The sequence below is a fragment of the Globicephala melas genome, chromosome 8 (genome assembly GCF_963455315.2).
Source record: "Globicephala melas chromosome 8, mGloMel1.2, whole genome shotgun sequence".
NCBI classification, from domain to species: Eukaryota; Metazoa; Chordata; class Mammalia; order Artiodactyla; family Delphinidae; genus Globicephala; species Globicephala melas.
The window spans coordinates 65555223-65568923 of NC_083321.1; the positions used below are offsets into that span (position 1 = coordinate 65555223).

At 37.8% G+C, this 13701-nt stretch overlaps 1 protein-coding gene across 2 annotated transcripts; it reads right to left on the reverse strand.

Annotated features, from left to right (window-relative positions):
• Positions 1 to 4996: 4996 nt before the first annotated feature.
• Positions 4997 to 12767, reverse strand: LOC132597701 (tripartite motif-containing protein 77). Of its 2 annotated transcripts, XM_060303887.1 has the most exons (6): positions 12357 to 12767; positions 11567 to 11662; positions 9059 to 9289; positions 8007 to 8029; positions 7195 to 7292; positions 4997 to 5855 (listed from the first exon to the last, which is right to left on the reverse strand). In XM_060303887.1, the coding sequence occupies exons 1-6, from the start codon at positions 12765 to 12767 to the stop codon at positions 5362 to 5364; spliced, it is 1353 nt and encodes a 450-aa protein (XP_060159870.1). In that variant the 3' UTR covers positions 4997 to 5361. The 2 variants fall into 2 exon arrangements, with proteins under 2 accessions (XP_060159870.1, XP_060159871.1); XM_060303888.1 differs by lacking the exon at positions 9059 to 9289.
• Between the last annotated feature and the right edge of the window lie 934 nt (positions 12768 to 13701).

Sequence of the window (13701 nt, forward strand, 5' to 3'; positions counted from 1 at the left end):
GTTGGGGATTCAGAAAATTAGTGAAACATTTTGGAAAATAGATTATTTTCATGGAAGATATACACAGTTATATTTTTTGAGTCATTTGCTTACTATAAAAAGAAGAAAACTTCCTTTCTTTAGTTTAGAAAATACAGGAAACGAACAATAGCCAAAAAATACTCTAGATGCAAGTAGGTAAAACATTAGTGAGTTCAATTTACTTTCTAGAAGATTAGTCAGAAAAGACTTTGTAATCATATATGCATTATTGGATTATTTAAATTTCTGGGAATACAGTCCTAAAATGAGAGGATTCTAAGTGATTACTGTATACATATAAATTTTACACTAGACATGGATATCAGCAATTTTACACTAGACATGGATATCAGCAATATTAAAGCAGTGTCCTTTTCTGGGTCAAAATATCAAGTACATATTCTGAGATGTCAGTAGCAGATGTTATGATCTCAGGACGCTGTAACAATTAAGCCATGGCCCATTGGCACAAGATGGAGAAAATGACCACAGGAACCAAAGAGAACGCCTCAAACTCTCCTGATGTATGAATGTCTGATTTATGCCTGAACAGGCACGCATTGCATGTGGGTGTAAAATAGACTTCTCAATAAATCTGCTGTGGTATTTACCTAATGCCATCCACGAAAATCAATTTCATGTGGATTGAGTTCAATGAGAAAGACAAATTCATCATTTTAAAAGGAGTGAATATTAAAAGAAAACCTTTTTGACCCTTTGTTACACAGTGATTTCCTAATAAAGAAAGAAAAACCACAAATTGAATAAGAAAAATGATCAATTAACTACAAACATTAAGCATTTCTGTTATCAAAAGTCATCTTAATGGAAGAGAAATGCTAGGAAAAACACTGTAATCCATAAAACTAGCAAAGGATAAGTGACCAGAATATACCAAGAGACCTGAAAATCTATAAGACCAATATAAGCCCACTACCCCAATCACAGAAGGACAAAGAATAAGTTCACAGGAAAGAAAGGCAGATATACATAAAAAGATGCTCAAACAAATAGGAAATCAGAGAAATAAAAATTAAAATCACAATCACTACCTTCAGATATTTTTAAAAATAACATTTATAATATTATTAATATTTTATTTTAATAACATATTTTTAAAAAATATTAAGCTCTGGTGATGACAAGAGGAACCCAAAATATGTTATGGGAGTAAAAATTGGTACAATTCTCTTGGAAATCAATCTCTAGTGAAATTCAAGTTGAACATATTTAGAATCCTGATTGAATAATCTAGACAAGAACAAGTGCTATATGTGGCAGGTACAAATTGGTCATAACATAATATACAATCACCAAAATAATAATAAAAAAGAAACTCTGGCCAATCTCAACTCCATTACTGGTGAAATGGCTAAGTAAATCTAAGTATAGTCTCATTAAAGAGCATCATATGTCCTGATTTCAAACTATATTCCAAAGCTACAGTAATCAAAATGATATGGTACTGGCATAAAAAAATACATCGACCAATAGAACAGGATTGAGAGCCAGGAAATTAACCTGTGCATATACAGTCAACTAATCTTTGACAAGACCAAGAACACACAGTGAGGAAATGATAGGTTGTTCAATACATGATGTTGGGAGACTTTTAAGTTCCTTCCTGCATAGGGCAGTGCTTAGGTGTTACCAGGGTTAAGAAGTGCTCAAAGGAATTAGGAAAGCTCTTGGACTTTCCCAGCGGTCCAGTGGTTAAGAATCCACACTTCCACCGCAGGGGGTGTGGGTTCAATCCCTGGTCAGGGAACTACGATCCCACATGCCTAGCAGCCCTGCCCCCCAAAAAAACAAAAACAAAGGAAAGCTCTTATCCAAAGCACTGGGTGGTGCTTAGCAATACTGAAGCAATCCTGACTCCAGACTTCTAAAACACTGGACCCACGAGGATTGGGTGATCCAGTGCCAGGGGTCCTTAGCCCCTGAATGGAAACATCTAAACCTGGGAGTCACCTAGCAAGGCAGGGTCCTGATGGACCGTAGTGACCATGATCCTGGAATTCTCACCCCTCTTCCTTCTTGACCCAGCACTGACATATTTGCCTCAAAGGTCATGGGATTCCTCCTCTTCTAAGTCAGATCAGTGCTTAGTAACCACCCAGAAGAGCTTCTCTTTCCAGTGGGTAATTCCTGCCATGGGGGTGGAATAGAGGAGGAACACTCATCTCACATCACCCTTTGCTGGGACCCACAGCTTACAGTGAAACCAGGGCTTAGAATCTAGTTTCCAGAAACTCAAATGGAAGGCCCCACCGCAACATCATCAAAACCTGGCATACGTCATTTATTCAGCAAAACAAATATCTAGCAAAGCCAATGTTGATAAACTTGAAAGTCTAGATGAAATGGGTAAATTCATTGGAAGATACACACTACTAAAGCCCACTGAAGATAAAAGTAAGTAAAATGAATAGCTGGATATCCATTAACAGAATTGAATCTGTAATTTAATAAATTACTCTCAGACTTCTCTTTTGAGCAAAAATGAAGTAACAGGGATGGGATTTGCTCTTCTATCTTAAACAAGGACAACCCAGAAATGTGACATATAAAGGCAACAGTTTTCAGACATTTGACAATAAGCATCACAGGAGAGTAAACTTAGAGAGAGGGACCAAAGGAAGGGAGCCTTGTGACAGTCCCATTTTACTGCCTGGAGATTTCTAGACTTGTCACAGGGAGGGGGAACCCAGACAGAGCCCAGTGGTCTCCCCGAGTTGAAGAGACAGGGTTGGAAGTTCAGTAAAACCAAGGTGGCTGGAGTTCCCAGGATTGAGTACTAGTTGAGGGTAGAGTTGCACAGAAGAGAGCTCCAGAGAGCTCCCACAGCAGGAGCCTACATCTGAGTACAGATCAGTGAATGCTTGTGAGGAATATATCCAAGATCAAGGAAAGAACCCCCCCAAAGGGGTAGATGGAGCAATACCTCAGGTCACACAGGGCTGGGAATAGTTCCCACTATCCAGAGTGAAAAATCCTCACGGTACAGGGCATATCTTTTAGAATACTCGGGGGCAGGGGGGTTGGTATTGTCCCAGTGGTGGGGAAAATCCAGCCCAGATTAAAGACTTCTCTGCTTTCTCCTTACACCGTTTATAAGCAAGCCTTGAAAACCGGAGATTCTTCCAGAGTTAACACCACCTTCTGGCCCCTATAGGACTGTGGTGGTCCTCAAGTCAAAGCAACAATAGAAAACACTTAAGAAGATTTCACGCACACACCCCACTTTGGACAATAGGGGCCTCTTTCTGCAGTTCCTCTGGAAAAAGGAAAAAAGGGCTCTCTCTTGGGACAAAGCGTCCCCATCTGCCATTTTACTGTTTCCACTCACTGTACCTTTTTGACAGTGGCTGATCTTGGGGCAGCACTGGAAGAGAAAAAGAGAAGCTGAAAAGAAAAAAGGTGATTTCCTCTCACACTTTCCTGTTTGCAGGACCCTCTTTTCCTGGTCCTCTGACTAGAAACCAGGTGTTTATGTTTGAGCTTTTGCTGCATGCGCACGCTGTGCAGACCAGAGAACTGAGTCTTCCTTCAGTTCAGTCAATGCCAGGAAGGAGAAGAGGAAAAATAATTCCACCAACTCACCTCCACTGTGGGTAATTATTCAAGTCTTAACTTCTCTCCTCATTTCACTTTCTAGTTTTAATTTTTCACATTCCTCACATGGTTAATTTTTATGGTCAGTTCAGAGCTTTCAGTTGCAATCTGTAGGTGAGACAGACTATGGAGAATTTCTTCCGTTTTGGCCAGTGCCAGAGTCAATACAAAACTTTTCAGTATGCAACAATTCTTGGACCCCTTCCAAAGATGAGGGCATTATTAGATTGCTTTAAATCCCTAAGCAAATATCTGGAAATCTAGTTATCATTTCTTTTCCACCACAACTTCATAGAAATACATATAATCCCCAAATTATTCCCTAAGCAACTTCTCTTTAAAGAGAGAGAGCAAAAGTTGGAGAGATATACTCCAATAAAGCTGTAAAAAAAAAAAAAAGATGGAGAGAGGGAAGGAGAAAGGGGAGTGGGGAGAGAAAGATTGATTCTTCTAAAATAGAGGAAAAAGAAAAAATTGTTTTTCCTTTTGATAAGCTCTCCTAGAATCTACTCTTTTAACAGCTTTCCTATCTATCATATATCAGTGTTAACTAGAGTCATTATAGTGGACAACACATCCCCAAAGAGATTGATTTCAGTGTCTGATCACTTTACCAAGTTGTAAGATCTAAGTCAGTGACACTCTTTGAAATGAAATTTGACTGTTAACAGCTTGGATGTTTTGTGCATGTAAGAAATAAAGTTTACTGTCCATCCTTGAAAATGTATATTCAAGGTATTTTCACTCTACATATCTTCCTTAAAAGTACTGCAGTATCCAAGCATCTAGGTCTTATTATCTATACTACTACCACTCTGAGAAAATATGTGTATGTTCCTAAAAATCTCTGTTCGTCATTGAGAGCTACTAATAGCAACATTGAGGAATCAGATCATCCACAGTCTATATTTTGCCAGTTAAAATGAATTTCTGAGCCATGTACCTGAACAATAACTTAATTCACATCTTTATTTAATATTTCTCATCGCTTCTTGAGCTGCTAATTGTGTCTACATTATAGTAACTTTTTTTGGTTATATAGCCTTTGCTTTTAATAATTTTCCTACACATTCATTCATTTGTTCCAATATATTTTTGATGTCTCTCATATCCTTAACCTGGTGTTTCATCCCTGGAATATGGCTGGGAAGAGGACTAACGTTGGCCTTCGCTTCTTGCAGTCTGCAAACTAGAAAAGAAGACCCAAAATCTACTGTGAGTTTTACAAAGAGAAAGAATAAGCTGTTCTTGAGGTCATATTATAATTGACCTAATCTAGTTTGGTAAACTGAGGATTAAAAGAGGAATAGGATTTAGCCAGATGAGTGCAGGGAGAAGAGAATTCTACACTGCCCTTGAGTTTTGACAAGGACTCTCTGGAAGGAGAAGCCTCTGTGCTTTTTGTTCATGCATTTGGCTGAGTTTCCACACCCATGTATTCTTTAATCTCTAGCAACTTCAGATGGCAAATGAAAAGTACATGTATCCTACCCAATAAAATAAAAGAGATTACTTTTATTTAAATAAAACAGAAAAGACAAATGTACATCGTTAACATTATCACCACTTTAAAAAATAACGCAGCCATGATATCTCCTGAAGGTAAAATGAAGTTAAACACAGTGACGTATACTTGATTTTCCCCATTCTAGAAGTCCCCAGGATAGAAGCCCCTCAGCTATTAGAATTGCCGAGACCTTGGTCAGGTTTGTGAGCTGTTCCTGATCATTTGGGTCCACACCAAATGAAAGGTCTGAGAGGGAAAGAGAAAGAGCGTGAGAGGAAATTACAAATGAGGGAACTTCTGGCAACATTAATAAAGCTTATTATACCACATTCATAATCTAGAAACACCCCTATCCAGCCCTGGGGTCTTTGGATATAGTGGGGTAAGAGTGGGCATGTAGAAAAGAGACTGAAATGGTCCTCCACGCTGACACACAGAAGTAGAAAAATATCCTCAGAGTTAAGTAGCATATCATTCCTACTTGTCCAGGATTCATTGCAAAGTCCTATAATCCAGGTGCGAGAGTTTCCCACATTCACCTCCCAGTAATGTTTGCCAGTGGTGAAGGTCTGAGCACCCCATGAAGGAGTATTCTCTGAACTTGCTGGATTACGGGGCACGTCTTGATGGTCAGGACTGCACTGCAAACGTCTCAGGTCTTCAGTCAGAGCCACATGACAATTTCTTATTTTATGATCCAACGTAACATACACTTCAGTAAAAAGAAAACAGCAAAGTCAAAGAACAGAGTTTTAAAGTTCTGAGGGACGGACAAGTGTGGCGGTATTGTGGCAGAGGTTTAGCAACCAAATCTCTGGAACAAAGCAAAGCTGGTTTGCCTTATTTGCTGGGAATATTCCAGCCCACCGTGACCATTTTCAAGGTGCCAGCCATTCAGTAATTGCTCCTAAAATTCTGGAACTTGTAACAATTCGCTCCCATGAGTGTGTCAGTACGAGCTAGCTCCAGAACACCCCTTTACCAAAGGTGACTAGACAGAGTGTGTCACTGGAAATCCAGAGAAAGAACAGGAAGGGCTTCTTGTCTATCTAAAGAGCCAGAAAATCTCTAATCGTACAACTAGATGAAGAAAAATTTTGAGAATACATAAAGATGTGGGATATCAGGCTCTGGCTTATTTTTACTAACTAACTCCTCAAAAACTGGGGAGTTCATTCATAGATGTCAAGAAAATAGCAAAAAAACAAAGAAAAAAAAAACAAAAAAAGAAAATAGCAAAATGGCCCTTAATTCACTTAAGTCCTCTCATTAATCCACTCTCACAAAATAAAATAGTAATAAATATATTATACATTATACTTTAAATATGATATTGTTTTTATTTTTAGTCCTAAATAGTGATCACATTGCTTAACATTTAAGCAAGCAAAAATAAAATAAACCAAAAACCCATCTGTGCCTTTTTTTAGAAGTGATTTCTCTCTTAGGATTTCTAATGGAGCCACCACTGAATCAGAATCCAACTCATCCCATCTCAGGCCTGCTTCTCCTTTGTCTGCCACGCTCACCCTTCAGTTGCATTTGTCTTAAGGGGCCCTCTATGCAACAAATCATGGGTTCAATTTGTTTTGTGGTTGTACTTGTTGTATATAAAAATACTTTTAAGCTTTTTAAAAGTCTTGTGATTTTTCAAATGTAATTATTACATTCAATATTCAGATAAACATTTAAATAACAACATTAAGGTGATTCTAAGAATCTGAATATCCGCATATAACCACAGTTAACTACAAGATGAAATACACTGAATGGATATGCAGTTTTATAGGGCAGAGTGTTCTTTTTTTAAAAATTTTAACTCACCACAAGTAACTATATAAGAAACTGTCATATTCGACTGATTGTTTTTGACAGGCTTCAGTCAGCTTTCTCTGACTGATAATTAACAATAAACTATAAAGTTAGTTATAAAGCAGTGCCTGCTTCCCTGTTCTCTGCAAAGAACAGACAGAGCAATGAAGAGAGATCACCAGCATGTATCTAGTCGTGAAGGAAATATTACTGCCTTCACCCAGAGAGCTGCCTCTTACCTCGGAAGCTGTTAAGCCTTTCCAACATCCCAGTGATGGCCCATGTACTGAGCTGTGGGTCCATAGGCTGAGGAATGTACAGCTGCATTAACTGACTCCTGTAAAAAAAAAAAAAAAAGACCCACTTACTAACAGGCCCAAAGGTACCATTAGCAGTCCACTGATGGGGCTGCATCAGAATCCTCATAATTAGGTGTGAAGGGTGTGAATCTAACTCCTCAGATGGAGGAACACTACAGTTGCTATTATATTTTACAATCTGTTTCCCTGCTCTTAGCATATCAATCTTAGTAGAATATGTCACCTCAATCATAATTGTGTGTTTCCTCTCTTCTAGCTTCCCTAGGGGATCCACAGAGCAATTCCTGAAATCTAATAGGTGGCAAATAGTTAGAATTTGCCATCTGATACATATGGATCCTCAGCACTATCGTATGTTCTTTCTTGATGATTCTACCTCCCTCCTCGTCTCAGCATCCGCCTACCTGCTGCCTCTCTGAGCTTATCTGCCTTTTCCATAGATGACCAGAAATAATCCTCAAATATCGATAATTAGAATTTGGAAATTAGGGGGGCAGGAAAAATAGTTGTCTCTTTGCAACTTCTACAGTAAGGCTTGCAACTGAAACTACACTCCCCTCAACCCTACTTTCACCTAAGGGTAGACTATATAAAACCTGGCAGACTTTTAGAGAAGGAAGGAATAAACGCAGACAGAAAGAAACTTCTCATTAAAAAGGGAGGGTCCATCTCAACAGAAATAGCCTGATCACTATCACAATTACCATGATTTGAATAGGGGGCAAACTTACCTTTTCATTGTGTCTCCCACATCCTGTAAAGAGAAAGAAAGGAAGGCTTAGCTTTCAGCAAAAGCTCTCCTGTTTAGTCTAGTTTGAGGATATGAGATTATACTGGGAAATTCACTATCTCCAGTTTTCTTCCTTGGGGAAAATCATTTGCCATTTCCCTTATCCTTAAAAAGATGAAACCCAGTCTCACATTTAAATACAGTTGATAAAATCATACTCTTGATAAAATTGAAAGTCAGAAGATGTTCTTAGGGTGCACGAATGGCTGTGCTTTGTTGTAATCTACAGCAGGATTCACAGCGTTCCCCAAAGTTCTTATAAGGGTGTGAAAGCTGGAACCTCACAACAGAAAGAAGGCATACATCCCATATTCACACATATTACCAAGTACACATACAAAGTTAAATTATCTGCTCACAAGCTGCTCTCTTGCAGCTGGTCAGAAACTGTAAATATAGTCGTCCCTGAGTATATGAGGGGAATTCATTCCAGGACCCCTTGTATACCAAAATCCATGGATGCGCAAATCTCTTATATAAAATGGCACAGTATTTCCATATAATGTATGCACAATTTCCTGTATACTTTAATCACCTCTAGATTACTTATAATACCTAATATAATGTAAATGCTGTGTAAATAGTTGTCAGCATTGACAAATTAAAGTTTTGCCTTTTGGAAATTTCTGGGTTTTTAAAAAATATATATTTTCCATCGGCAGTTGGTTGAATCCCCGGATGTGAAACCTACAGGGATATGGAAAGCTAACTGTATAGTAGAGGAATAGAACAAGAAGGTTTGGGAGATTTTCTTCTGGATCTGTTACTTGAACCTTTCCACACAGTTATCCTTCTTCCATATAAGGCAAAAGTGATGTTTCGTCTCCAGATTATACTGGAGGAGCAAAACTCGCCATCATAGAGGCAGAAGAAGAATCTGGACTTTGGAACCAGAAAAATAATGGAGGCCAAAAAGGATGTAACTCCAGTGGATATAAATGCTTTCCAAGCAGGCTGGTGTTCAGCACCCTAACGTCCTTCCTTAGTCCTTACCTGGAGCATGTCCATGTCTGCTTTAAGGCACAGTTCCTTCAGCTCCTCATATATTCTTCTCAGGAGTTTCCCCATATGAACCATTCTGGCTACATTTCTCCTGAGTCGCTGAAAAACAATCTTGCCTTCAATTGCCAACATCTCTAAATGTTTTTGCTTTTCTTCCTGGAGATATTGATATACCTTAGGGTATTCAGCTCCTATCATCACCATCCGTAGATTCACAAAACCCTGCAGTGACATTGGATTAATTAGGTCATGTATCTGGATGGTTTTATTCTTCTCCTATCATCTATTGTCTACGAGTTATGTATAGAATACTTGTCTTAGTTTGTTTGGGCTACTATAACAAAAGCACAATAGACTGCATAACTTATAAATAACAGAATTTACTTCACACAGTTCAGTAAGGTGGGAAATCCAAGATCAGTGCCAGCAGATTTGGTGTATGGTGAGAGCCACTGCCTAGATAGCTATCTTTTTTTTTTTTTTGCTTAATAATGATTAAAATATATTCTACTTTACAAAGCACATTCACATACTTGGTTTTCATTTTTTTTACCATATGCATGTATCTTTTTTATTGAAGTGTAGTTGATTTACAATATTGTATTAATTTCAGGTATACAGCAAAGTGATTTGGTTATACATACATATATATATATATATGCATATATCTATATTCTGTTTTTTCCCAATTCTTTTCCATTATAGGTTATTACAAGATATTGAATATAGTTCCCTGTGCTATAAAGTAGGTCCTTGTTGTTTATCTATTTTATATATAGTAGTGTGTATATGTTAATCCCAAACTCCTAATTTATCCTTCCCCCCACTTTCCCCTTTGGTAACCATAAGTTTTTTTCTATGCCTGTCGGTTGATTTCTGGTGTGTAAATAAGTTCATTTGTATCATTTTTATTTTTAGATTCCACATATAAGTGATATCATATGATATTTGTCTTTCTCTGACTTAATTCCCACAATATGGTAATCTCTAGGTCCATCCATGTTGTTGCAAATGGCATTATTTCATCCTTTTTCATGGCTGAGTAGTATTCCATTGTATAAGTATACTACGTCTTCTTTATCCATTCATCTGTTGATGGACATTTAGGTTGCTTCCATGTCTTGACTAGATAGTCATCTTTTGGTTGTGTCCTCACATGGCAGGAGGGCCAAGCCTCCACAGGGCTTCTTTTATAAGAATCCCACTCATAAGGACTCTGCCTTCATGACCTAATCACCTCCCAAAGGCACGACCTCCTAACACCATCACTTTGGGGGTTAGAATTTCAACATTTGAACTTGGGGTGGGGAGAGACCCAAACTTTTGGACCATACCTTCTGTTTTCTCTGCTCCAGAAGGATGGGTTCTCAGAGAACTGCTGGTTCACTCCCTTCGCTTCTTTAGATCTCTACCCTGATGTAACGTTCATAATGAGTCTTCCCTGACCAGCATACTTTCTCCCCAAGCCTGTACTATTTATACACATCCCTGCTTTAATTTTCTCCCAAGAACTTTACAAATGTGAGGTATTATAAATGTTACTCTTTTTTATTTGTCACATGACTTCTCTTACTAGATTATAACCAACTGAGATCAGTGATTTTCTTCCTTTTGTCCATTTCTGTATCTCTTTGTGGGCCTAGAACAGTGAGCAATGCATCATATGCCCTCCTATGAATGAGTGGTTTATTAGGAAATCCATCCTAAATGATCAAGAAAATTTTATTATTGCCTTTGGTATTTTCACAGCACTGTATACAGATTTCTGTTTAATGATATATTCTATACCATAGCCTGTTGATATGTCTTCTTTAGAAGTGATTGAGTTCTTTGAAAATAAAAATGTAGTTTATTTTTATTAAACCTTCAGTTTCAGGTTCCCAGTTCATATATGTGAATCAATGAATGATACAACCCAAAATCCTTAGGTAGACATTCACAGTCTTGCCATGGTTATAATTACATTTCTAGCCGTAACTCTCACTGCCTGCTTCATACCCTATGTACTAATTAGTAGGAGCTACTTGCAGGTCCCAGATAATTCCATGATTTGTCTCATTTTTAGCTTTCTTGTCCCTTAGGTGTCTGTGTCATAAATACCCATGAATTTACAGATTCTACTAACACATTAGCATTGGGATGATTTTTACTTGTTTGAGAAGATTTTCTTAACATTCAAAGTTTATTAATCTCCTACAGAACTCTATTTTTACCTCCATCCCAGTGACCATTGCATTTTGTTTTGTGATACTGCATTTTCTTGTCCCTGCTACAGTACAATATTAGTGGTAGACATTGCTTTATCAAGAAAATCAGGAAAAACCTTTTAGTTACATATTGGGTTCATTCAACATGAAATCCTATATTGAAGGTCATGTATGTAGCTCTCTCTGATCACTCACTCAGGGGACATCATGATTTAATTCAAGTTCTTCCACTGTAAGTTACGAGGATATTTGTCCCGAGCTGGTTCCAGTGGATACAGGGTCTACTGCTTACCTCCCATACTCTGAATATGTTGGTCACTTTTTTTATATTTCTCTGATTTTCTTTTTTCTTTTTCCAAATAGATTTCATTTGCATCAGAAGGTTCTCCTGCAAAATAACTATAAATTGGAGTACTAGAAAAGCAAAGGTAGTACATTTCAGATACTTAAAGCAAGATAGAAGTGTATGAACATGGGACAAACAGTAAAGAGAGCAGAGATGTCAGTGATTTTCCTTGGGAAACTAACTGATAAATCAGAGATCAACCAAAAATAGAATGCCTAAATTTAGAAAATGTAATCTATTATCTGAGGAATCTAACACTGATATTGTAGTAACCTGGTCAATTTTCAGAAGTGAATCTTGCTTTATATTTAATTGTGAAATATTAGCCCTCAGTTTTCCTAAGGCACTATAAGAAAATATTGGCCAGTGTTTCTAAATCTTCTATAATTAGAACAGCATCATCGTAATCATAGTTGTAGGAGCCAATGACTGTTACTGAAACTAGAGATTTATCTAGCACGTTACTTACACTGAAATACCAGCACCCTAATTCTCATCAATTTCATCATCATTCCTGTCTTTCAGCCCAACAGAATTTAAACTTCAGGAGAACAAGAATGTTGTCTAGTTTCTTCACTGCTTTATCTCTAGATATCAGAATAGTGCCTGGCACATAGTATTCAGAAATTCTATTTGTTTCCTACATAAAATAATAATAGCAATCAATGTATTTGCCTCATTGCCTATCAGATACAGGGTCGCCCACATTTCAAAGGCATTCAGAGATATCACTTACCCTGTAGTGCTCTGCAACCTGCTTTACTGGATAGTGTTCATGCGTGGCATGCTCTGGGGAATGAGAGCAGAACAAACACAGCAGGCTCTTGTCAGTTTGACAGAAGTAGAGCTTTATCACTTGGTGTATCCTACACATCTGCTTGGCAGAGCTAGGTAACTGGCAGACAACTGATCCTCTGGTAGGAAGAACATGTTCCTTAGCAAAAATAGTGCTTTTGAAGTCCATTTTCGGAGATACTGCCTTGCACACAGGACAGCAAGGAGCTGTTTGGACATCTTCCCACAAGAGACAGAGGCAAGGAGTACAAAATCTGTGCCCACAGCTAATGGTGACAGGGTCTGTGAAATTGTCCTTGCAGATGGAGCAGATGAACTCACTGGGGAAACACTGCGTGAAAGCAGATTCCATGTTTCTGAGAAAATAAAAGGAAAGGACATTCTTTACCCTTGGCATGTGAGTTGAGCTTTGAGCCTTCTCTCACTAATACACATACGTACTGTAGGAGGACAGGCCATGTTTTGAATAGGATGGCGAGACACAAAGAGAGTCTAAAGACTGGTAAAATGCATTATTATTTTCTTACATTGGCCTCCAGCACTACTTCTCATTTCCCTATTAGAAATCCAGGATTTTTCACATATATTATCTCTCTTTCAAAGACAAAGAAATCAGAGGTTCTGGGCTCATTCATAGGCAGTGGGTCATATTGTATCCAAAACTATCACAATTTTCCCCTTTTTTCCTCTCTCTGATTGGTTAGCACAGGGTATTTGTTCCAATTCTGGCCAATGAAATACGAAACTAAGACTCCTAGGACAATTCCAGAAAAGATTTTCTTGCTTCAGAAGAGATGCGTGGAATTTAAAAAAAAAAACTGCTTTTTCTGTTTCTGGACATTTTTTGGATACAATACCCATTTGCATAGCCATCTTGTGGTCACAACGTGAACTAGCCTAAGGAGAAAAGACAATAGTCTAAGGATAACAAAAAAGATGGAAAGAAACTGAGTTCTTAACAATGACATTGAACAATAGTTACCTAATTCTGGAGACGCCAATTTCTGACTAAATTAACACAAATCCCTATACTAAAGGCGTAACAGAAGAAAGTTTGTGCTCACTACTGCATAAAAAAAGAACTTAGCACAGTATCTACTGTCATATGTGGTATGTCAGGGGTTCAACAAAAATTATGAGGCATATCATAAGGCAAGAAAAATGTAGTCTGAACAGGCAAAGCAGGCATCAGAACCAGACTTAGATACAACACAGTTGTTAGAACCATCAGACAAAGAATTTAAAATAACTGTGATTAGTATGTTAAAGGCTTTTATAAAAAATTT